This window comes from Zonotrichia leucophrys, chromosome Z, assembly GCF_028769735.1.
Source record: "Zonotrichia leucophrys gambelii isolate GWCS_2022_RI chromosome Z, RI_Zleu_2.0, whole genome shotgun sequence".
Lineage (NCBI taxonomy): Eukaryota > Metazoa > Chordata > Aves > Passeriformes > Passerellidae > Zonotrichia > Zonotrichia leucophrys.
This window is the reverse complement of record NC_088200.1, coordinates 21997551-22023942: the sequence shown is the minus strand read 5'-3', so window position 1 is coordinate 22023942 and position 26392 is coordinate 21997551. Positions and strand designations below refer to the sequence as shown.

At 39.5% G+C, this 26392-nt stretch overlaps 1 protein-coding gene across 1 annotated transcript in view; it reads left to right on the top strand.

The window, feature by feature from the left end:
* Nucleotides 1–26392, top strand: part of PCSK5 (proprotein convertase subtilisin/kexin type 5) — a 229580-nt gene that overhangs the window by 171626 nt on the left and 31562 nt on the right. Inside the window, exons 21-24 of the mRNA XM_064736486.1 lie at nt 10434–10536; nt 17451–17587; nt 19520–19717; nt 20042–20110. Of these exons, the coding sequence (XP_064592556.1) occupies nt 10434–10536; nt 17451–17587; nt 19520–19717; nt 20042–20110 (507 nt within the window). The remainder of the gene's footprint in view (nt 1–10433; nt 10537–17450; nt 17588–19519; nt 19718–20041; nt 20111–26392) is intronic.

Sequence of the window (26392 nt, the reverse complement as noted above, 5' to 3'; positions counted from 1 at the left end):
GATATCCGGGGATTTAGTTACAGACTTCTTTCAGTTTAAGTGATCGAATTTGTGATTTCAGAAATATCTGGTTTAAGTGGAAATCACTTTTTGTGTAGTAACACTAGAGCCATATGTTTGTGATGGGTCTAATCTGTTGTGTATTCAGGATTAAAATCAGAATTTGTAACTACCTAATGTCTCAGGCAGTTGAGAAGGAAGGTCTCGTCTCTGCAGTCATGCAGAGAGGCCTCTTGCACAGCGTGGTGTCAGTGTCAGTTCTCGTGCTCGCCTGCAGTGCAGCTCAGGTGACAGCCAGAGTGTCCCTTCAGCAGCACCTGCTGTGCCAGCCCTGCACGGTGAGCTCCTTCGCTGGCACGAGCTGATGTCCCTGTCCATTCACCACTTAGTCCCACAGCCTGAGTGCAGAGCAAAAGGCCTGTTTGTCCATATGTTCACATGGCATGTTAAGCACATTCGAGGCCATGTAAGGAATTTCCTGGAAAAAAACCCACCACTTTTTGGCCTTAGGCATCTCATTGTCACTGACCTGTTTTGACCTGGTTTCAAAACAAGGAGTTAGTCATCTTTCCCACAGTTTCCCTGTCAGTCCCCAGAAGCATGCATATGTGGGATGGCGCATTCTTAGCAGTAGTTTAGTGAGACCACACCTGGAAAAAAGGTTGCCTACCTTAATAAAGTGTTGTATGAAGAACTGCTTGTTTCAGCTCCCACCTCATCTTCATCTTCCAAATGGGCAGACAAGTAAGGATAAATCTGTGGTTTAGGCTGAAAACTGGAATTTTCTGGTGACAGCTCCGACTCTCTGGTCATCCTTCTTTGTTTTGCCTTAATAGCTGTTGTCAGAGACATGCAAAATTTGTAAGCAGCCTCTATCTAGTACTTGCACTAGAGGATCATTGCAGCAGCAGGATTGCTATTGAAAGTTAGTTTGTTCCCAGCTGCAGAGTTTTCTTATGTGATTGCTCCTATCTGATTCAATGATGAGTAGTTTGGTGTGATCAGTATGTCATACTTGATGGTGTGCAGAAAGGATACAGACTATTTCAAAAAAATCAGAAGATACTGAGTATGAACAAAATAATTTTCAGACTGTGTATGGCATCATTTTAAATCTGTTTATCAATTTCATTTTATTTATATCACAAGTCAGAAAGAAATGACAAATTGAAGATGCCACCATAGTTAGAACATAGAACATATCCAGTTCAGGGATATACTAGTCTAGGAGAACCCTTGATTTAAATGCAAATTGGACACACTTCTAGACCTTTTCTTCACTAAAAGTTCCAAAGTTTTTAAATAAAGACAACTATGGTCAAAAAGCAACAAAAAAAAGTAGTCATACATGCTTAAAAAGTTTACCATGCCCCAGACCTGCAGAACATCCTGCAGAAGCCTGTTATGTGGGAGTGTCATGTTATGTTTCCTTTTCTGCAATGGACTTCCAGCCTTACTCCCTTTTCATCTGTAGCTCTTCACCTCAGCCACACACCAGTACTGTAGGATCAGATGCCAGAAGAGGTCAATGGCAATCTTGTGCTTCTGACCAGCAGCTCCTGGGATGTTTGGCTTAGCCCCTGCCTGCGCACACGCACCTGTATCCATTGGCACTCCCTGCCTCTTCCTGGGGAGGCTTTGCAAATTTCCCCTCTGTGAAGCACACTGTTTTTTTAGTAAAGATTTCCCTGTTAGACCTTACAGGCTACCCCAGTCTCTGCTGTGACTGCAGCTTTCCAATGCCATGTCCAATTCCTTGCCACTGAACCTTTTATGTTATAGGCTGCTGCTTGTGGCACATTGTCGATCCCAAGAGGTTTGACAGAGGTGTGAGCCAACCTATGTGCAGAAGCACTAGAGATACCTACAGCAATTTCACCCCTCACTAAATGCAAGTTACAGCTGTTGATGACCAAGTTAATTCTCTTCATAGCCATCTGTTACTTTTTAATGAATATATTCAATGAACTGAATGGTTGTAAGAAGGCCTATTATAAATTCAAGATTCCTGTAAAGACATGTAAGAGATTGCTTGTATGAGTCAAAGCTTTTAATTTGCAGTGCAACGTGCTGAACAATAACTCGTCCATGATTCATTACCATGCCTTATATAAGATACGCCATTGTGCCGTCAATGGTACAGAATGAACCAAGAAAAGTTTTGCCATTCGATTTTTGTGCAAGATATTTTAAGCAAGCATTAAAAAAGTTTTACAGCATACAAATGAAATCCCTAGTCAAGTTTTCATCAAAAGGAAACTGATGCACAACAGCTTGCATGACCTTTTCCAGAATAGGGAATTCAGTTAGTGAAAAAAAAAAAGGTTGAAAATATATTTTTGCTGAGCATTTTCTTTACTAGGGAAAAAATATTTCTGTTTAATGTAATTTTAATTACATGCCTTACTTAAAGTAATTTGTGAGATTTCTGGGTTTTATTGAAGTAGATTATCTTATTATTTACTACCACCTGTCATGATGATCTGTTGAGGCTTAAATCCTCCCCATTAGCAAGAACTATAGAGTTGTGAGTGTAGTGTCCCTAAGAACAAACTGCAAATTGAAATTATACTGAATAACTTCCTTTCTGGATTTTAAAGCAGTGTTTTTGCATAAGAACAGAGACAATTTTCACTTTTAGAATAGGAGTTGTAGTCAAAGGAAAACATATTATGGGAAGGAAGCTCTGAGTATTTTTAAAAAATAATTGCAGTAAGCAACAAGTGCAGGCTCTTTGTGCTGCACCAAAGGCTGGACTTTGTTGGGATTTGGCAGCAAATACATGAGCAGGTCACATATTTGCTGCCAAAGATGACCAGGGAAACTTAGAAGAATGACCCTCATACAATCATCTATTGGTTTTTCTGAGTGTTTGGGGGGTGGATTTGTTGAAGGTCTTCTGGGAAACCAGCAAAACTTTTCAAAGCAAAAAAAACACTCAACCATCAGAAAATGCAGTAGAGAGCAATGAGGTGATTAAGTACCCATTTTCCAATCCATCTGGCAGTGAGAAGCCAGAACACTGACGAGCAGTGAGTACTTGTTTACCCAAGGAGAATTGATGGCTCTATCGTGCAAATTCAACAGTAACACTGATAATGTGATTTAATTATAATTCAGATAATACAGCATAACTTTGGCATTTACAATTGTCCTTGGCCTGCCCACTGCCCTCCTCCTGATGCCTACAGATATTCTTTGAGATATGGGTTGGAAGGAAAGTCTAGCTCTGTCCCCATGGATCAGGCTGCTGTCAGTGGTTGTGCTTATGACTTTGCTAATGTGCAATGCCACTGGATAAAAAGACAAAAATAACTCAAATATTCACTCCCAAATAAAGTAGCCCCTTTTCATACTACAAGAGCAAGGCCATACGAAAATGAAGTTGTGTAAATGTCGGTCTTGCTGTGTCTGCCTTTAGCAGAGCCTCTCTGAACACTTTCAAGGCTGAAAGGAGGATTCAAAATTAGTTCCTGCTGCTGAACAGTGCCACAAACTTTCTTTGCAGGTGTATCTGAATTAGAAGAGCTGTGTCATCAACATGGAATATTGTTAAAGGGAATGTAATCTGTAATAATTAAAAAATTATCCAGAGGTGCTTATAGCAGAGACCAGGAACCAGGGAAGATTTCGAGCAGGGAAAGATCACCAGTGTAAGTGTATTGAGGAGGCCAAGCAACTACAGATGAGAATCGCTTACACTTTTATATCCTAATTAAAAGATTTAATTTGATCTGCTCCTTACTTCCAAGGACTTGAATCTTTATGGAAGTTTTCTTTCAGGCTTTAATATGTCTTCATCTCTGTAAATTAAACAGAAATTGCATTTGATTAATAGTACACATATATTGTCCTAGTTGTTACATCTTGGGACAATAGTTGTCCTGCTAAAATCTGCCCAATTATCAACAGATCTCTGCTCATTTCCTCATTAAATTAGGATGTCCACTAATAACAGACTGTGCAGGAGTTTCTTAGCTTAAGATGGATGACACTACTGAAATACTGCACCAAAACATCCAGCTCTTCTCACTTCAGGTTTGTGTCTATTCAAATTAGACTACAGAAATCCTGCAGTGGTCAGAGAAGGCTCCCTGTACACAAAGCACATACTCCTTGCTTTATAACAGAGGAGAGAGACACACTGTTGTTACTTTGGTTGCCTCTGATTTGTGTTTTCCTCCAGCACTGAAAGACTCCATCTTTAATGTACTCCATGTGCAAATAATGTCTGCTTTACTCAAAGCATACTACATTTGGGTTTTGTATTTCACGTGCAACTACCTAGCTTTCCAAAGCAGTATGATCAGTACTGTGCAATAATTTTCAGTTAGGTTCAGGTATTTCTGTTCCACTCCCCTTTAGAAGATAGTCAGCTACTGATTATTATGAAGAATGGGAAGATTGAAAACATAGAACAGGAAAATTTCTAGCTGAGAAGCTCAAGAAATGGACAGGCTGAGCATATTTTTTCCATTGTGAATCTAAACTTTTGAGAGTGCTGTAGTATTTCTCCCTCCTTCAACAAGTGATAAGGGTACAAACCAGAGCTTTATTGATATAGATCCACAGAGATTGTTTCATTTCCCTTCCACCTTTCTTTTGGGACTGTCAGGTTTCAGGCTGTAGGTGAGCAGCAGAACACATTGCCAGGCTCTGGCATAGGTGTTTACACAGGCACGGGGACAAACCATGAACCTAGCCATCCACATAATTATCCAGGCATCCACATAATTATAACAAATACAGTTTTAAAACAAATTCTTAAAATACCTAAAAATTTAGTAGAAATGGAGATTTAAACGTTAAAGGTGATTTCTTTTTTTAAAAAAAAAGCCTTTCTGAGGTCCGTTTTATGCCCACTGAGTACTGCTGAGGGCTCTGGCTCTTCAATGGGTTTCTAACAACAATTGTATTAATACTACATAGAAATGGGGGTGAGAAGTACACATTGTAAAGGGAAGGGAAAATCCCTTTGTGTTAGAAATAAATAAGGCAGCTTTGGCTAATGTGAATGGTTTTATTCTGCAGGGAATAGCATAGAGGGCTGTGTAAGACAGCAGAGTCTGATAAAGGAAATTTCTTCACTCCTGACTGTCATGATTACAGCTAACCTGAGTCTCTCTGTGTGATCTCACCTAATCCTGCAACAAAGGGGCCTTTCATCCTAAAATCATTATATCACACTCAGCACACAGCCATTCAGGGAAGAGACGTTCAATCCTTTTCAAGGTTCTGCTTTACCCCTTGGCACAAGAGGGAGATTTAGTGACTTAGGAATCAATATCCTATTTTCAGCCTTCTCATTTGTCACTGCCTAGAGCACTTCTGAAAAGAAGACTTCCAATGCTGAATCTTTCTCATCACCTCAAATCATAATACCCAAAAGTTTTGTCCCTTCTGCACATCTGAATAGAGCGACAAAAATTTGGACATTGTGTAATTAGCAGGAGACTGAAAACTGAAGCTAGACAAATAATTGGAAACCAGATGCAAATTTTGTACAACTGCCAAATCTGAGGGCAAAGGAAATGTCTTCATTTTGAAAATGTTACATCATGGACATTATGGCAAGATTTCTTTCTGGGAGCTATAATCTCTCAAACACTCAGAGCTTGGGCTAAGCAAGGGAGTAACTTTAAAAAGACTCTTTAGAGCGAATTTACATGTATTTTTATATGCAAGTTAGTTTTAGTTATCTACTTACGCTTTATGAGTAAATGTTTCTTCAAAAAAATTCAAGGAGCAAGCCAGACAAAATAAAATGTATCGCAGCCAAACATGAGAAAAAGCAGAGAGCTCTGTGAGACCAACTTATTTCAGTTCTCACAGCTGGTGGATGAAAAGCAATTCTGAGCAGTTTTTATCTGCTTTGTCAAACCTTTTTAACCTATAAGATAACATACAAAGAACCCCAGTATGAAATCGATATCCAGATTTTCATGAAAGTAAACAAGTAAAATGGAGGAAATAAAGTAATTCTTTCTATTGATTTTAAGGAAAAGCCCTTGCAGCAATGCTATAGACAATAAAGAACATTTTAAAACTAGATAAAGTTTTGATCAGCAAAGTGGAGAAGTAACACACGACTTGCAGTGACTAAGTCTCACGGAGGGACTACAAGAGAAAAGGACTTATGGCAGCCAGCGCATGAAACCTCCCTGTGTAAGTGACAAGGACATTCACACCCTGATCTAATTGATCTCCTGAAACACCATGTGCTGCCACAGGTGTTGGAAAGCAAGAGAGAAAAAGTGACGAGCTAAAGGTACAGGTGATGCTGCTTATGCAAAAACATGGAATGACTTGGCAACTATGACCAGTGCTCCAAACTGGGACTCAGGAAAGACAGGCTCTAGTTTGCTATTGCAAAATAATTTGATTATATTATTGCAACTGAGGTTTCTACCTCCTTAAAGGGAGGAATAGCTCTTACCTCACTTTAAAATGCATCATATGAACTGATAGGAACCGAGCATTAAGTATAGGGATTTTGTATGCAGTTAAAGGCACAACCTGAAACCTGATGTAGCCCAAGTACGGAATTAAACTTTTCTAACTATGGACACAAAAATTATACATTAAAATCTTCCTATTATGAGGAATCAAGTCTGTTAACATATCATTATTTCCACAATATCTCAAATTCCTTTTTTGTCCAAACAGTGATAAATGTTTTTAAACAAGGTAACAAGATAGCAGAATTAACACAATAATGAATGATAAATATGAGATGATCCAAAGTAACTGATGATCATTGCCTAATTGAAAGCTACATGAAGACACATTGTTGAAAGTATTTATCAAGTGTGTTAGACAGATACATATTTTAATACAGAAAATAATAAAAGGATTGAGGATTTGGCAGCCTGTATTTATCTAGGTGAATTGCTCACAAGGAATTCTGGCAGATGGTTGAACTGCCCTGTGGAATAGTTTAAAAGTCTTGAATTCCAGCATTAACTCTTTGAATATCCACCAAAACCTATTTTGTTAGCGTGTCAGATCTACAGTTCTAGATGTGATTTGCAATTCAGACAGCCAAATATGTAAGTATTTTCTGGTGCACATTCTTGTAATAGTATTCATTAAAATGCTTCAGTTCAGAGCCACAGAACTGGTCTTCCTGGCACTGTTCCAAGCACAGCTGAAATGAATTACACCGCTTCCAATGAAAGGCATAACATAGAAAGAACTAAACCCTTTAAAAACTAAAGTACTTCTGCTATATGCGAATGCATAGCTGAGGTGTATGAATTAGTATCTTAGGTACAGTGGATAGGCACACAGGATAAGCATGCAGGTGGTGAGTGAAAATAAAGTAAAGCAGAAATAGAAAAGTTTTCTAATACATATCACAAAACATCATCAGAGAAACAATAATGTAATAAGGCCACTCTGACAGATTTCCCAGTTATGTAAATCCAATAGAAAAAAAACCTCAAACATCAAACCTGCAAAGGAAAGCCTTTTCAGATACTGCATTTTTTTTCTTGGTTGTATTATTGTCCAAATATATATGTCTGTGTGTCAATAGATGATAGATAGATAGATAGATAGATAGATAGATAGATAGATAGATAGGAATAATATTATATATAATAATATATAATATATAATATATAATATATAATATATAATATATAATATATAATATATAATATATAATATATAATATATAATATATAATATGTAACAAATATATTATGTATTATATATTATATATTATGCATTATGTATTTTTATTTATATATATATATATATATATATATATATATATATATAATATTATATATATAAAATTTGTCTTAGTTTCAAGCAGGACAAAGTTAATTTTCTATACTATCTGGGAAGGGGGCATGGGCAGACTCTTATATTATTGGATACCACCTCACATCACTTTTGAGGGGCAAGCAAAAGGACTTGCTCTCACCTTCCACAGGCAAGAGAAAGGGTGGAGGGCAAAACAGTCCAGTATTGTTTTATTTTCCATGTAATAATTTCAACCTTTTGTTATTAACATCATAACTGTTTCTGTTTCATTATCTCATTGCTGCTTCCAGTGAATTGTTCATATCTCAGCCTGTGATTTTCACATTTTTGTGCCTCTAATTTTCAACTCCATCCCTGGAGGGGAAAGGGGGAGTTGAAAGAGCAGGGGAAGGAAGGAAAGCAAGTGGCTTAAGTGTCTGGCTTAGGTAAATCTCAGTGAGGTCAGAGAACTGGGGTGTACTATTCCTAGACCAGGACACAATTATATATTAAAACCCCATAAAACATTTGAGAACGTGGGATTCCATGCTACATCCTCTGCCTACATATTGAAAAGGCTCGAGAGGTTTACGTTAACCAAATCTGTCGATGGCCTGAAGGCCACATCATTTTTTTCTAAAAGGTGAGAATTATAAATATTTGGTATTATGATAGATATGTGTTAATACAGCAATGTTATCTGGGCAACATCTAGAAAAATTTAGAATCCTACTGAATTATTTGTCTGACAGCTTTTCTAATGTTTTTAGGTTTAGTCCACTATAAAGTAATTACTCATAAAAGATGCAGTGTTGCAGTTCAGAAATGCTGCACCAGTTCCATGGAACTAGTCAGTTTACACAACTCAAGTTTTGGCCTTTATGGGCATGCAAGGGATTACATAAATGCATGGAAATAGAAACATGGATAGATAGAGAGATACAGAGATAGATGTATACAAATAGCTCTTTGGATAAGGAGAACTATAAAAATGTCTGAACGTGTTTGCATTCAAAGACTCTTGTTTCCCTGCTCTCATCAGGAGACTCTTCACTTTCTCCCAGTCTGAACTTCTTCCCAGCTAGCACTGATCCCAGACCAGCCTCTGAGAAGCATCGTCTTCATGGTTTATGTGGTTATATCTCTGGCTTTTGGTTTGTCTTTTACTTTTTTCCTCTCTTTAGAAGACACACAAACCATTTCAAAACAATTACATCTCTGCCCACATTTTGGGTACCCCATGTTTCACCCAGGGCAGTCAGTTTGCCTTTATAACTTTGCTGTTCCCATCCCCTTAGGTATGTAAGTACTATCCTAGCTCATATCTCATACCAGAGGTTTCAACTATTATAATTTTTTTATTGCTGTTTAATATGTAAAAACACAACTGTTCAAAACACAACAGACAAAAAACATAATTTGCAGTATTTCAGAAAATATTTCCTCCCTACATTGTTTTAAGTTGGTATAAGTGTTTGCTTGTATGGTGCCTTTGCTCTTCAAATGTAAGGAACTGACTGCAAGTGAGAGCCAAACCCGAGTCATTCCATATTTGTGTTTTGATTCCTAAAGTTCGCTGTATTTGCCAGATCTGGATTTTCCAGCAGCAATGCAAGTGGAAAGAGTTGCTTGATATTGAAGTATCCATAGAAACTGCAGGTTTTATGTATTATATAGGACTTTTTGTCCAGCCTCTTCCATTACTCAAGAATGAAGGAACAGCCAATTCCTTAAATATATACACTCGATCATAATAAATTTTCCCAAAACAAACTGACATAAAAGATCCAATGTTGAGCTTTATAAAACTGCATGATAAATCAATTTACTGTCCCCACATGATGCTGCACAGAGATAAAGTATTCATACTACTTACCAAATCTCTGCCCTAAGAGTTAGTAGGCATGCAGTTTACCAGTTTGTACCAGTGTTTTAATTAATATTCAGTAAGTAAAGAACCAAACTTTGCACTTCAGCAGCATGGTGGTACTCGTGTACTCATGATCTGGAAATGTTTACATCTTTGTCTCAATTGTGAGGTAGAAATTCATATAATATAAAATCTTTTTCAAGTCAAAATGGTGCACTTTTGCACCAAGTTTCAATCCAGCCAAAATTAAAGCCTAGGTCCTTTAGAAAGGGAGTCTGCCATCAGCAGCCCAGGGCTGAGACGAGCTATGCTGCAGCTGGAGCTTTGGGAAGCACCAACAGGTGTCTGGCTGATGGAAGCTTGCTGAAGTCCATCTCCTCAAGTAACATACCCACACCCATGACAGCAAACTCTCTAACCTTGAAAGCGAGCTGAAAAGACGTGACATAATGAATACCCCTCAGCAGCACTAATTTTGATGTGAATCTTAAGAGTCTCATTACTTCAACTGATGTAAAATAAATTAACAAAAACAACAAAACCCACTCTTTCTCAAATTCATGTGGAAAAGAATAAGCAAACAAGCAAACAAACAGGTGTGATTATCCTGGTTCCCCAAGGGAGGCAGTACTTGTTTTCCTGATGCCACAGGGAAATGTGCTCATTTTGGTAATTTAAAATAGATCCAATTCCTCTTCATCACTATGTTTTCCAGCCTGGAAAGATTGGTTCTTTCTTCTCTTCCCTTTGTTTTTTGTTTTATTTTTAATTGTGAGAAGGTTGATCTGAAATAAACCATTTTTCCTACCAGGCGAATATCTTGATGATTTCCAAGAATGCCAGCTGTGTGACACATCCTGTCAGAAATGCATTGGACCTGAGCCAGACAACTGCATCAGCTGCCCACCCACAAGGTAATTGTCTCCCATCACCAGTGCAGTACAAAGATGTCACATTATCATCTGGAGAAGGGGCTGTGTTCTTTTTAGCAGAGAATAAGAAAGCAAGAAGTGTCTAGGGCAAAAAAATCCACAGGACTTGAGAAAACAATCTTTATGTAAACAAAATAGCTGGCTACACAAGCAATTAATGTTTAGCAGCATCATTCCCCCAGATAAAGAAAAAATTTGTTTCTATATGTAAAATAGACTTTCTTTCATCTTCTTCTTCATAATTCTTGGAATCACAACTGGCAATTTTAATGACAAAACTTAGGGCTTCTCTAGTTCTACACAGCTAGGAGGACTGGCTCAAGGCATGAGCAGGGATGCTGAGGCTAATTCTGGGAGACATTCATAGCACCTAAAAATCATTCCCTAGCTGTGGTGCTGTGGGCTAGGCCAATACTTCTAACCTGACATGAGGATTGAAGACAACAAGAAAGAAGTTTTCCACAGGGCTTCACAAAACAGAGCTTTATGTTTAGGTCACATCACACCTATTCCAGAAGACCACTGGTTTTATACACGTCCTGTCCATAGCTCTGTTCTCACACAAATAACTCTGTTCTGTTGCATTGGATTGTTTTGTAGCCAGCTGGTATTTCCAGTGGTATGAAAACAGGATCAGATCATCTAAGGCAAGGAAAGAAAATCCCTAAGGAATTCTGCAGTTTGCCCTGAAAATATCTATTATATGACTATGCCAATGAAAGACAAACCAGGAGAAATGGAGTCCAAACAAATTTGTAAGTGAGGAAGCATTATCAAATTCTGTGACATCAGAAATGAGACCAGAGAAAATCTGGACAGAAATTCGGACTGTGGAGTGGATTTCTCCTATTCACAATGGCATTTAAATTAGATTGCCTGTTGCAACCTATTTTGTGAGCTTCACATGCAGATATTTACAAAGCAAAGAGGTGTTTGCAGTAATGAGGTCTCAGAGACCTTTTGGAAGGATGTTGTTCTAACCACTATGATAAATTCTCTAAAAATTCTGAATTTTGGTATCTAAGGTTTCAAAAATTTTCTGAGACCCTTCTGTACATTATGAAAGCTGCTAGAAAAAGTCATATTAAATGAAACAGTCTATAGTGAAAGAAATAATATTACAGAGAAACCTTGCCAGAGGGAAGAGCTCCTTATGAAAATTCAGGAGAGATGTCAATTTATTTTAATAAATAAAATTTCAGTCAGATAGTTTGATACATGAAAATGCTGCTTCCTGGGTTTGTTTTGCTATTTTTGATTTTTTGAAAGAAAAAATAAGAAACTGTTGTTTTTTACCCAGACAAACTGATTATCACAAAATTCCTTGTCCATCTGTTTATAGTTTGAGCCAGGGTTACTGACAAGATCTGACCAGGTGTTTCCCATTAGGGGAAACATAACAAAGAGGAAGAAAATGTAGTTTACCACTGTGAGAGCTGCTTTTAAGGATGGCTATCATTAGAGATAGCACATGTAGTTGAACTAATATTTGCATGCCATATAAGCATAGTGCAGCTACCTCCAGCACCTCTCTCACATTTCTTCTTTTCTTTCAGAATAAATCTGAAAATGATCATAGCAAATGAAATTTATGAAGATGTATTGCAGATATTCTCTAATACCATTGGCTAACTCCAAGAAAACATGCCCTATCTTAATATAATGGAAAGCCTTTTGCTGTCTAGGTGCAATCAAAGTCCTGTACTAATGGCCAAAGTGGTGCTCAGCTTCTCTAGAAACTGAGTCCCAGGGCCTCAGACAGCAAAGTGGTGAAAGCAGTTACGTGTAGAGGATTACAGCATTTCCTTTCTTATTTTCTTAGGAGGGAAAACACTTGAAACAGTTGAAATCTAGCCAACTTGTTTTGTGTTCTTTCAGTGGTCTTTGAATTATGCATGAATTGAAGCATCTCTATTTTCTCCCAAGCAGATTAAAACATTAGGCATTAAGAAAATGTGAAAAATGGACCATAAATTTTCATAATAAAGAAGGATTATTTAGCAAATATTTAATTATTCAGCAAAAGGAAATAATTTAGCCGCCAGACTCCTACATACTTATGGATAGATGTATGTCCTGATTCCAGCCAGGATGGAGTTAATTTTTGCAGTAGACAGGAGCATGGCTAGCTCTGGAGGTTATTCCATGCTACCTGACCTTATTTCCAGGGGAGGGAGAAGGGGTCCCTTGACAGCCTGGAGGGTGGCATGGTCAGGTTTTGTCAGGAGCTCCACGACACAGAGGGAGTGCAGGCACGGGAATCATCCCACTGCAGTGCACCCCACTGTTGATATTCTTGCTGCTAGTCGTCTTTAGCATTTTTCACTGCTGTTTCCAGTAAATTGCTCTTATTTCAACCCATGTTCTCCACCTTTCGTGCCTCCAGTTCTCCTCTCCCTTCCACCTCGGGGGACAGGGATGGGAGAGTGATGAAGAAGCATGTGGCTTGGAGTGTTTTGGTGGGAGCACTAAACCCCGTTGCTAAATCAATTTCCCATTGGGAAATCTAATTGCTAAACCATAGCAGCCTTGTTTGGCATCCAGTGTGGGGCATGAAGGGTTGATATGATAACAGAACTGAGCATTTGTCTAACCTGTGGATGTGGTACCTGACCCTGTCTGTGCCTCCATATGTGCTCGAGGTGCTCCTCACAGTGTTCTGTTTTGGAGCAGGGAGGAGGATCAGGATTGCTCTCTTGCTGTTCTGTGTGATAGCAGCCTATGACATAACAATATCAGGGGAAGTGAGGGTTATCTGGGATGTGCATCCAAAGCTCCTCTTCTACCCTTATCTCAGGGAATCTTCTATCCTTATCTACTTTTTGGGAGCACATGAAAAATCATACCCAGCCTGTGGGAGAACAGGACAGGATTATTTTCCCCTGGTTTCACCTCCCTTCAGAAATTTTTATTTCCTTTGGATGTTAAGGAATGCATGTTCTTATTGCTGCGTCTGGTATGTCTCCTTGGTGTGGTCTATACCATGTTTAGGGTCAAGAAAGCAATTTCTAGGAAAGTCATTCAAAGATTTGCCCTGCGTGTGGGTAGATTTGAGTGGCATAGAATATGGGAGAAAATGGCACTGTCTGGGGGAAAATTCTCTCTTACAATGGTTTGGAAGTTCATCCTCGAACAACTACAGGACCCTAATAAACTGAGAGAATATTTGCAAGGAAAATGCTGGGGCAACTCCATAGATGAGCAACTTATTGCAGTGTGCTGGACCCTGGTTACTATTTACTGGACACAGATCAATACCAGACAGTGCCCTCAGGGAAAGGAGGAGGAAATCAGACCAACCAGCACCACGGCCACTCAGATTCCAGCTGAAACAGGGGAACAAGGCATGCAGGTAGCAGCTGCCCCTATACTACACAAAAGTAGAAATCCAAGACCAATTCAGTTTGTTTCGTGATGAATGAAGAGGAATCAGGAAATCCTTGTGGAAAGATTGTCCAAGACTGGTTTGGAAGTCTCAAGAAAGTTAGAGAGTCCCATGCCCCACCAATACAGAGCAGAGCCTCTGCCACCAGGAGCAGGTGCCCCACTGTGTGGAAGAGACAGAACACACAACAAAAAACTCCTGTGTGTTTTCCTGTGTGACTACAGAGAAGACATGAGGAAGTGGGATGGAAAACCCCCCTCTGCCCTGGCAACATGGGTACCTGAGCTGAGAGGAAGAGCAACCACCACAGGAAATTCTTCAAGGATCAATGCCCCTCCAGTTCCCACTGGACAAGCACTCAGACAAGAACAAGAGAGCTGATGTTACTTCCAATCCTTTTGAAGCCCTCCAGTGGATATTTAGAAGCAAGAAGCAAGCAATGAGTACCATGACCAGGCCTGGAGGGCCCTGTCTCCAGCCAGGGTGAGGAAAAGGACAATCAGACCTATTGGACTGTGTGGATCCCATGACCTGGCATAGAGACCCACAGGAGTGTAAGGTTTTAGCTGGCACTAGTGCACAGAGCACTCTGATGCCATTAAGTTACTGAGGGGCAGAATCCATCTCTATTTCTGGGGTGACAGGGGGATCCCAACACATCACTCTTCTGGAAACTGAAGTGACCCTGACTGGGAACGAATGGCAAACACACCGCACTGTGACTGGCCCATGAACCCTTAGCAGAGATTGCCTCAAGAGAGGATATTTCAGCAACACTTGCAATACATTGATAACATCGTTGTTTGGAGAAACACAGCAGAGAAAATTAGAGAACCAAGAGATAATAATACAGAGCATCCCAAAGGCTTCAACATAAAACAAAGTGAGGCAAAGGGAAGTCCCAAGAAATTCAGTTTTTAGGAGCAAGATTACAAGAGGCACACTGTCAGTTTAAAATGGATATGGTCAACAAAATAGCAGGTATGTCCACACCAAGGAGCTAGAAAACTCCATGAGCTTTCCCTAAGTGCTGTGGGGTTTTGAAGAATGCATATTGCAGATTACAGTCAGATTGCACATCCTCTCTATTACGTGGCAGGAAAGAAGAATGATTTTCAGAGGGGTCTTGAGCAGCTACAAGATTTTGAGCAAACTAAACAGGAGATTGCTAATGCAGTAGCCCCTGGGCCAGTGAGGACAGGACAAAAAATGTGCTCCATGCTGCAGCTAGGGAGAATGGTCCTTCCTGGAGCCTCTGGCAAACAGCTTCAGGGGAGAGCAGAGGACAAACACCAGGGCTCTGGAGCTGGGGACACAGCAGGTCTGAAGCCTGAGACACCCCACACGAAAAGGACGTGCTGACAGCTTATGAGGGGGTTCAGGCTGTTTTAGAAGAAGCACATCCCCTCTCAGCACTCTGACTGTCAGCAGATGGCTGGATTTCAAAGAGGAAGTCCCTTCCACACCTCCTCCACCATGCTACATGGAATTAGTGGATTGCACCAATTGCACCATGATCTCAAACAGGAAATCACAATTGCCCGGGGATCTTGGAACGTGAACTGGCCCAAAAGTGAAAATTTCATCTTCAGAGGAGGAGGAGGAGGAGAAAGTGAGAGGCTGAAGATGCCCCACAATATAATTGGCTGAAAGAAAATGAAAAGTATTATACTCTCTCTACTGACAGTTCTTGCCGTAGTGTAGGGATACATTGAAAGTGGGAAGTTACTGTAGAAAGTTCTACACAGAACTACAGAAGTATTCTACACAAGTCACAGAAGATACTGAGGTAGATTATGTCAAACTGCAGAGCTGAAAGCAATTCAGCAGACTGTAGATATCATTGAATGAGAGAAATGGCCAGCACTCTCTTTGCCTTCGCACTTGACTCAATGAATGATAGCAAACTGTCTGTGGAGGTGGCTGGACCTGTGGAGAAAGACCAAGGCAGCACAGGTAAAACGCAAAGGCCACGTCGTTAATGACCACCTGAGGCTCCGCCAGCAGAGCTCACCCTGCCCAAACACACCCCATATGCTCTAGAAGGGGATAAAGTCTCCATGGTGCACATGAGGAATGTTATGGAAGACAGGTTGAATGAGTCCTGCCTCAAGCAAAAGTGAGCCCATCAGTGGGACCTGGTGACCTTGGAGGAGAGGGCCAGGGAAACACAATGCATTACTCAAGGGGATTTGAATTTTGTGCAAGAACAGTCTGTAATGTTGAATTGAATAATATTTGTGTCTGCATGACACTACATACACACAGAGTATTCCATAACTACCATGGAAAATGAGCACAGCCACTTCCAGATACACTAATTGTGAGTTCCTGATGTAGCAACCAGCTGACAGCACACCAGCCCTCCTGTCCTGGAAGGTCTAGGATGGGTAGAACCCACAGTCTTGGATGAATTGATGAATTTCACAGACATATTGGAGGGACAGCTGTTGACGGTGGAAATTATGCCTGCGCTCGTGTGTGTATACATGTGTGTGTATATATATATATATATATATATATATATATATATATATATATGTACATATATCTGTTAGTGTGTGTGTGTATAACTGGAAGGTGTCAGATGGGCAAGACACAGATGATGCAGAGATGAATCATGTCCTGGTTCCAGCCAGGATGGAGTTAATTTCTGCAGTAGTCAGAGGAGGCAGGGCCAGGACTTGGAAGATTTTCTAAACTGCTGCACTGTTAGTTCCAGTGGTGGGGGAAGGGGTCCCTTTCCAGTGGAAATTTCTTGGAACCCCCTTTCCAGGGGTACCTTTCCAGGGCAGGTATTGTCAGGGGTTCCCTGCAGTATAGTTGTGAGCGCTGGCATGAGAATTGCTCACCTGTTGTGAGCTTTATAGTGATTTATACTGTTCCTGTTTCTGTTCATTATCTTATTTCTCTGCTGTTTCCAGTAAATTGGTCTTATCTCAGCCACTGATCTTTACCTTTTGTCCATCCAATTCTCCTCTCCATCCCCAGCAGAGGAGGGGGAACAGGCAGCTGAGCATGGTTTGGAGTGTTTCAGTGGGAAAACTAAATTGCTAAATACCATTCCTAAGTCACAACAACATGTAAGTCTAAAAACACAGTTCCTGAAGGCCAATATTCAGACAGATATTTGACTTCATGTACAAGGTCGTAGTACTCAAGCCATAGCACTTTTTAAAGGCTTAAAAATCTTAAAACAGATGGGTTATTCCTTCACAAAGACCAAGTATTGCTTCCCTTTTAGAAGACACATGGGACCACTGTCAGAGACTGTGACATAAGGTCATCTAGGTAAAGGACCAAAAAGTGGTCTTTGAAGTCTGAGATTCATGTTTAAAACATTTTTCATATAGTAAATACTATGAATAAAATCAGGAAAACAAAGTCTTGAAGTTCAAGGATTTGTAAACAGAGTGAGAGAAGAATTTATTGAGTTTCTTTTTAGTTTCCTTTAGATTTAAAGGACAAACAGTAGCTAGATTTGTAATTATGCCTCTGTCTTCTTTAAAAGAGTCTTTGATGACGGGGGCTGTGTTGTGCAGTGCCCCAGGGGAAAGTTTGAATTCAAGCAGCACTGTCACCTGTGCCATCACACCTGCCTGGACTGCGCTGGCAGTGAGCCTAACAAATGCACCGCTTGTGGAACAGGTAAGTGAGATTTCATTTTGCCAGCTTTTCCCCTCCCTTGGCCTCTAAATTCCCTTTTCCCTCAGCACTCAAGGGCCAGTTGTTAGATCCAATAAAACGAGTAGTGCTTTTACTACCAATCTGTATCACAATCTTCTTGTGACTCAGAACGGGATTGGAACTCAATTTTTTTTTTAAAGTGCAAGAAAACAAAACTGTGTATTGTCCTTTCAACTTAATGCATTTCCCTTGGTGTGTTTTCAATAGGAGCTGTGTTAACAGAAACTGAAACAAGGAAAAAAAAAAAAAAAGGAACAAAATCCTACATAGCTTGCCTCTGGAAAAGAAAGCTTCATGCACGCTTCCCCCACCCACTGCACAGGGTGTGCTACCCTGAAATGGAGCCAGTTTGCTCAAGCAGACAGGGAGCCAGGCTGCTTTCCTAAGCATTCCTCTGGGAGAGGCTAAAAAATAAGTGTGGTGGGTTCCACTGGATGTTGCTGTGTCCCTAGAGCTGAACAAACAGGGTTTGCAAAGAGAAGCTTATCACCAATACACATTTTTATAGACTTTAGGTTGAGAGGAATGCTAATGTAGCTAATTTTGTGGAAATTTCAAAAAGCCACTCTTCTTCTTTTGAAATTCTGTTTTAAAAATTATTTCCTATTGTCTCTCTAATGCCTGATCAGCAAAAACCTGAGGCCATTACCTTCAAGTATGTGCAACTAGTCTGAACTGTCCTTGGAAATGAGTACTTAAGATGTCATTTATAATAGAGAGTAATTTTTTATGAGCTGTGTTCTGAGGGTTCACAATGGATTCACAGCCTTTTCATTTCAGTTACTACTTCATTTCAGTCCTAATCAACAATGGCATGGACTTCATTCAGTAATAAGTGTCTAAACTACAAGCAAACACTCATATGACTGCATTAATTAGTCATACTGATGATGAGACTGACTATCTTACTTTGGGAAATCTGGCTCAGTAGATGAAGTTTTCAAATGGAACTTCAGGTCTAATGTGAGACCAAGTTTGCATAATTGTTCCCCAAGTCTCTCCCTTATGGAGGCCAGCTAGATATATTTCTGTTTTTCTGTAAATCAGGAAAGATGCTGATGAGACTCACACCCAAAGGAGGCTGGAAAATTAAAGATTTGTGTTTGAAAAGGAAAACAAACAAACAAACAAGCAAATTTCAACTTGTGCTATGGTGCAGCATTGTTGCCTAGTATAGATGCTTTCTCTGCATTTTCAAAAATAAATTCTGGTCAGCAAATTCTTGCTCTGCAGTTAAGGCAATGAAATACACTTTGCACAGCTGTATGTGTACTTTCTGCTGTGGGGTAACTGATTAGGAATCTCCCCATGCTGCAGCACATGGCACATGAAGTTATCTGAGTTTTCACAGGCTTGACTCAGCAGGATTTGGAGCAGGACACCTCCCAGTCCTCATGCATTAGAGAATGTTTGTGCTTTAATAGCTAGTAGCTGCACATCTGCTATTTAAATTCAAATCTAGGTTATTCCACTTAACCGAGGATTACACTTTAATCTTCTAGGGACACAGATTGACCCTTTCCAAAGGTGAAGTGGGCCATTTTGCTTTACAAAAAATAACTGTATATTTATTGTACATTTGCAATGTATTGCAAATACTTGCCTGTCCTCTGCAAGAGAACTCAGCAATGGAAAAAATCTTGATTTTTTTTTTTTTTATGAGATTGATGGATGTAAAGAGTAATTGATCTCTAGCATGACATTTTGCACGCCATAAATCTCCAGGAATATGAAAAGTTTGAGGTCCTGAAACTTTTATACATCTCATTTGGTGTAAAACTGTAAAATGTAGCAGTCAGCGACACTACTGCAGCACTACAACTTCATAAAGCTCCTTCTCATGCCACAAATGCCCTCTGTTGCTGACAGCTTTTCCCCATCTGTTTGCCACAGACAGAAGAGGGGTGGAACGTTTCCTGTACCATGGGGAGTGCAGAGACCATTGTCCTCCAGGCCACTTCCACTTGGAGCACACCTGCGTGCCGTGCCCTGGCCGCTGCGAGGTGTGCCTAAACTCCAGCCACTGCACAAGCTGTTCCAGAGGCTACTACCTTGCTCAAAACGTGTGTGAGAAGCACAGCTGTAGAGAAGGTAAGTGTCCTTCAGTAGGAGATAACAAGCACTCCATTGAAATTATTACAGAAATCTGCTTAAGCATAATAAAAAATGTTTTGAAACACACACCTGACTCTGAGGTCCTCAAGTACCAGCTCTGATCCTCTTCTAGTATTGTGTTATTGTAAAGTAAGAGTGTTTTCCTCAAATTGAGTGGGCTATGCAAAAACAAATGAGAAAACAAATTTCCACGAGTCTTTCTCCTTTTCTGATTTGAATCAAGTTTATTTCCAGGAACCTTGCTGAGTGGTTCCAAATGTTGCATTATCTAGAATTAAACTGATGATTTGCAAAACACAGGTGAAGTGGAAGATCCTGACTCTGAAGACTGCATACCGTGTTCAGATGGATGCCAGAGCTGCAGACAGGGTAAATAATCCCTTCATCAGCCTTATTGTTATTCTAAAGAGTGACAACTTAGTTCCCCTCACTCTTGTCATCATCTTAAGTGCATGCTGCTGAGCAGCTACTTACTAGTGCAGGTGGTTTCTCAACAAGTAAATTATATTCCATACTATATTTCTTTTTGAAATAAATTTCTAAAATAAATATTCAGCATAAAGAAGAATAATTTTCTAATAATTTAGCTATTAAAATTTGCAGAACTTTTATTTTTTCCTGTTTGAATGCCGTACTCAGACTGAAAGACTTACTGACTTTAAGCTATTGAACTATTATCAGACTCAGAATTTTCTCTGCCTCAAAACAGATTGCCACCCTATCCTTTTTCTTCAAGAATATAGAAGGACAATCTTTTAATTTCATTCAAGAGCAAGATATTGCAATAACAATGCTGCTGCCCTGAAAATTTCCTTGTATACATTTCAATGATGGTACAGGCTAATTCATCCATGTGCAGCTTATTTGGTGTTCCTGTGAAACAGAAAAGAAAGAAAATGCTCTGAGTTGAAAATGCAACCAGCAGTGTTAAATAAAAAGAGGGGTTTGGGATTCAGGTGGAATCTCAGCTTGCCATGTGGCTGTTGCAGCTGCCCTACAGTTCCAGGGGGTTCTCCTCCTACCTGAATATCCAGAGAAAGTGAGACTGTTTGTAAGGAGTCAGCAAGTGCAGAGGGTGCAATCACGGGTGATTGCTTATAGTCCCGTGGAGGTCTGCTAGAAGGGTGTGGAACTCCCCTGCAGGCAAGCACAGACTCTGCTTTGTAATGTTCCAGCAGTGAAAACCTTGGATACAAAAATATGCCCTTTCCATAAAAACTGTATCACTCACATTCAGAGCTACCATCCATGCTTGGGACATTTTCTGGATTTGAGTTACCAGTTCTGAAAAACTTAGCACAGTAGTGGCATGTCATTGTCTGCAACAAACTCTAAACCACAACTGTCTGTGCAGCTCTTCTTCTGGCTGCACTAACTGGCACACCTAACTTACCATAAGGATTTTCATCACGTAATTCCTTCTTTCTGCCGGTTGTCCAATCTAGTGTGTGATACCATAACACATTTCCTGTGATGCTGGTGACCAGCCACTCCCTGTGAATTCAGCTAAGCCTAAGGATTTCCTCTGTTACTACAACTGCCCCGTCCAAATTGTTGAATGAAGAGATGGTTTTAATATGAATGCAACTGCACTGTGTTCTCCTTTTGTATGGTGTGTTTTCCAGATTCATGGGAGCTGCCTGCTTGGCAGAGCAGAGGAGAAGTGAAGGGAGAGTTTATGTTTCAATACCTACCTTTATTGGTGCTATCAGATGTCACTTCCCCATGCTAATATTTTCTGTGATTTTTACAGTGATCGTTACTTCAAATTACTTGTTTTTCTTCCGAATCAGTGTAGTGGCAATCAGTGTTTTGAATTGGGTAGATATTTAATATGTATGAATAGATGAATAGCAACTTTTTAAAAAATATAATAATTTCAAGTTATTCAGAGGAAGATTTTCTTTATTATGAACTCAATAGGTGTGCATAAGGAGACTGAAGGGCTGTTCATGGTCAGCTGGCATACAGAAAAAGGGGCTGTACTCTTTTGCCTTTTTCCTGGGAGGGTCACTGATCTCCTAAGTATTAATCATCCATAACATTACATACTTTCAACTTCTTGCACTCAAAGTTCTGATTTAAAAGAGGGCTTTTAAGAGCTTAAACAGTCAGTACAATGGCTGCAGATAAAAAAGAGACTGAATTAATTTTCACTGCAATATAAAGTCAGAAGTATTAAGACGCCAGAGTTTATTTACAGGCCTTCTATTAAGGAAAGCCTTTGGTGCTCATGATGCATATATTACTGAGAGTCAGAGGTTGGCTTGCTGTTCTACCTGGAAAAGAAGAACAGTAGTGGTCTGAAAGCACAGTCGCAAGCAGATTTTCCAAACTGTAATGTGTTCTTGAAATAAATAAGAACCTGTCAGCTTTAACTTAAAATAAGTCAGGTAGCTATGGTAGATACCTATATCTATCTACATTGTATGGCAAATATTTGCTTGTATTTTCACTCCTAACATTCAGTGAGTTTTCAGGCATATCAACAACTTCATTCATAGTTAAGTACAGTAATGACTTTCTCATGTCTAATCAGAAAGCTGATGTATTTAGAAACTTTCATTAAAAACATGAAAAGCAAAATTTTTCATGCCTGTCTCCTACAAGAAGTTTATATTTTGCAAACTCTAGAGAAATTACACTGCCATAAAAATAACTTAAAATACTACAATTTCAAGGTGAGAAAATAAGGAATGTGCTACATTTAGTTTCACAGTTTCATAGTCATTCTACAGGCTCCATTTTAAAGCTAAGTGGATGCTGCATGGTCTTGCAGTCTCTTTTTCCTATCTTCCCTTTAACACAACAGAATAATTTATTCTAGGAACTGTAGAGAAGGTGTGGGAAAAGTTCAATGCTATGAAAATTTCAGGTGAAACTGCAATGGGGAAAAAAGGTAGTAATCATAGCAATTGGAATAAAAATTTACATAGTTCACATACTGGAAAGTAGTTGTTCACACACAACTGCAAATACATTTTGTGCATGTTTATGGATCCTCAGCTGACTGAAGACCATTCTCTTGTAGAAAATCATTCAGCACCTGCTTCTTCTAAATGCTTTAAGATCCTTCAATATAAAGTCTAAAAAGTAAAAATAATTAACTTCTTCAGTTTATACTGAGCACAGGGTCACTTACAGAAGCTTTATTCCATTTAAATTCTAAACATTCTAAACCAGCAAAATGCAAAGCATTCTCTTACTGTCTACAAATTACAAAGATTATTATATTTTTCTTTTTTGTTGTAGACAGAACTCCATTTTTTTGGAGGAATATATATTCATATTAAGGTAACTGAACTGCCTGTTTTCCTACCGGCTTGAAAGAGTTTTGCTCAAAAACTCATTTTCACAAGGCACAAATGATAGATTAAACCACCAGCTGCAGCCCCTGGCATTGTTGTCCTGCTTTGCGCAGACAGGAAAATTAATAATATTTGCTTTCTTCTGGCCTGATGCCATATGCCAGCAGAATAGAGCGAGTCTGCATGGGCAGTCTCTCTCTTTGATCAGTAGTGACACTACATCCAGATTAAGACAGGGGTATCATACTTTTGTAATGGTTGCATGCGTTTCATCCCACATCAGGCATTTCAGAGAAGAAAGTAAAACCCACACAGTAAGTAACACTGCAGGTTATTCCTCACCAGGAGGAATACTAAAGTGTGAGGATACTAAAGTAGATAATGTTTGTTTGTAAGACCTCCTGGAATCCTCAAGGAATGTAGTCAAATCTGTTTGGTTTCCTCCAAGTTTGGAGTGGGTTTTGTTTTAAGGCATCAGTGTGGCAATATATCTTCATTGTATCAACACTGAAAGTCTAAGAGCAGAGATAAGAACTGAGGGAGAAACTAAATCAATGACAGGTAAGTCTATGTAGTGAAAATACAAATTATGCCTTCTTTTAAATTCAGTTAATTATCTTCTTTCTGTTTCACTTCATTAATTCAGAGGCCACTAATATTTTAGGATGTAAAGAATCTTTAGTGCTCACAGGTACCATTCTGCCTACAGACACTAAGTCCTGGATGTGCTGATAGGAGCTTTGCCTTAGAAAGCACTAACCTCCAGAAAATCTACAGCTTTGTGTCCAAACAATGGCTGTGCACATCGGGGTTCACCTCCTCTCTCTGTCCTGCCCTCAGGCTCTGGGGTGCACTGGGCTCTGTGGGCGCCACAGGAGCACAGTTGTCATCCTCGTGCACAACTCCCCACGAGACCTGACAGGCACAAGACTCTAGCACAGGCACAAGCCAAGGCTTAAGGGTGACCTCAGTACCTATGTTTAAATTCTTAAGAACTTCAAATAGATCCCTATTTCGGTGAAAGCAAATATTGGACAGACCAAGTGTCCAAGAAAGTGTGCTCGATACATCACAAGTCCACACAGCCAAGATTATCTTTATGATACCTTATGTCTTTGGTACCTCAGCTCCTTTAACCCAGTTTTGGACATGCTGAGTTTACTTTTCAGAGCAGCAATGAATGGCTGCTCCCTCTGATGCAGAAAGATGGGAACTGCAGCTCTTCATTACCTTTGGCCATCAGGTTTTGATTAAATTTTAATGTCTTTTTTCTGGTGGGTGCCAGTAAACATCATGAAGTCTACAAAATTAAGTCCAGTTTCCTCAACAAAAGCAGCTTTAGAAAGACAAAATTCTGCTGCAGAAAATATTAAGGAAGAGGATTTTCTCTATGCCATTGCAGCATTTACCTTCCACCTCTCAATGCAGGTTCACTTAGATATCTAGATAACTGCAGGATAGCATTCATATTTTCTCAAGACTTTTAAAACCATAATGAATTTCAGACACCTTCTTCAAAGCTAAACTTTCCTTTTTAGAAAGCCTGTGGCTGTAAGCCGACACTCAGAACAAGAGAAAAAAATAAGGTAAAACTGTAGATTCTGAGCCCCTTATAGTAATTATTCAAAGAGAACTTCATAGTCAATAAAACGCAAAAACATAAAAGTCTTGGCTCCTAGTTCTTATGTTTAAAATACATGTGGACTAAAGTGTTTTCTCAAACAAGTTTAGCTCTCTCTCTAATCATACAATTTGCATATGCCCTTTTGCACTTAGACAATGAACAGAGACCAAATTTGGCTACCTTTGAAAGTGATAAGTGACAAAATTCTCTGATACGCCTTATCTACTGGCTTGCATATGTACATTTCACAAGCAGAAATTGCCACACCAGTGACTAATAATGCTGAGCAAATAGACACACCCAGCTCACTGAGCAGGTGAACATTTGCAGCACATGGACCTCTCGCAGATAACTCATAGGAACAAGTGGAGGAAGGTCTTCCTCTCAGAAGTGTATCCTCTCAATTTCCACTGCCAATCCTCCTGACAGTTTGCTCCCAAGGAGTCACATGTTCCTGAGCCAGCTCTTGATCGCTTCTGGGCTCTCTTCCACTCACCTCACCCAACATGTGAAAGTAAAACATCTTATGTTATGAATAGTTCTTATGGATTCCTACAGAATATCTCATCTCCATGCAGCAAATTACAATATATCCCAACTCTTGATCCATCCAAATTTCCACAGTGAACACCATGACATGGCTTTGCAACATTTGCACTAGGACTGTTTTCAAAGGCTAACACTGACAGTAAAGTACTCCTCAGTTGGGTGCAGAGTGAAAAGTGTTCAGCAAAGTTATAACACTTTGCTCTTTCAAAGATATCTTACAAAAGAAATTGAGAAAACCCAAGAAGCCATGTCCCCGAGAATAAAGGCCTGCCAAAGAGGCATTTAGGCCCAAGTGTGGCATTTAGCCTCTTTGATCTAGCAAGGTAAATTCTGAGACACTCTCAAAGGTCATCCAGAACCTAACTATTTAATTTGGTTGAGGTTACAAGATCTATGTGAAAAACCTAAAGTTATAAAGGCTGAAAGTGAGAATAAATAATACACAAATTATCAACAAGATCCATTATACAGCATGGAATAGAGGAATATAGAGTTTATAAAGCCGAGGGAGTCAGAGGAAAAGTATTTGGAGAAGATTTAAGGAAGTGTGAGGCAGCTGAAAGAGCAGCACTGTCCACAGACTCAGACTTACAGATACAGATTTATCATTACATGATAAAAGAGTGAAAACTCCTCTGGTTCCCATAGCAACCTAAGAAAAAGAAAGGAAAACTTCATTTCTTCAATCCATCCCTGATGATGAATAGACTTTGGCTTTCAAGACAAAATTATCATAAGGATCTCAGAGTAAATCTTCCACAAAAGATTAGTCTTGCAGAAGGGGTTTAAGATTTTCAGATAGTAAGACTTTTTTCTACAAGCTTCTGTGCTGATAATGTGCAATCTATGCAGAAACAAATGCCCAACAAGTTTTGGAACCGTTCTCTGATTTTCAGTCCTGACATTTCAGGGTAAGCAGAACATTACATTGGAGCATGCTGTCTTCCCCAGAGCGTAGGTAAAAGAGAATTTCCTTCCACACTGAAGATACAAGGTGCACTGAAAAAACTTTCTTTCTTTGATTTTTTTCTTTTTCTGAGAAAGAAAAAACTATTTCCTGTGTGAAATCTGGGCTTGGGAAAAATCACTGGAAAAGCTCAAGGTATGAGACCAAACCTTGAATTCTGCAAGTACAGAATATTCCAGATTTTAGTTTAAAGTTCTCCGTAG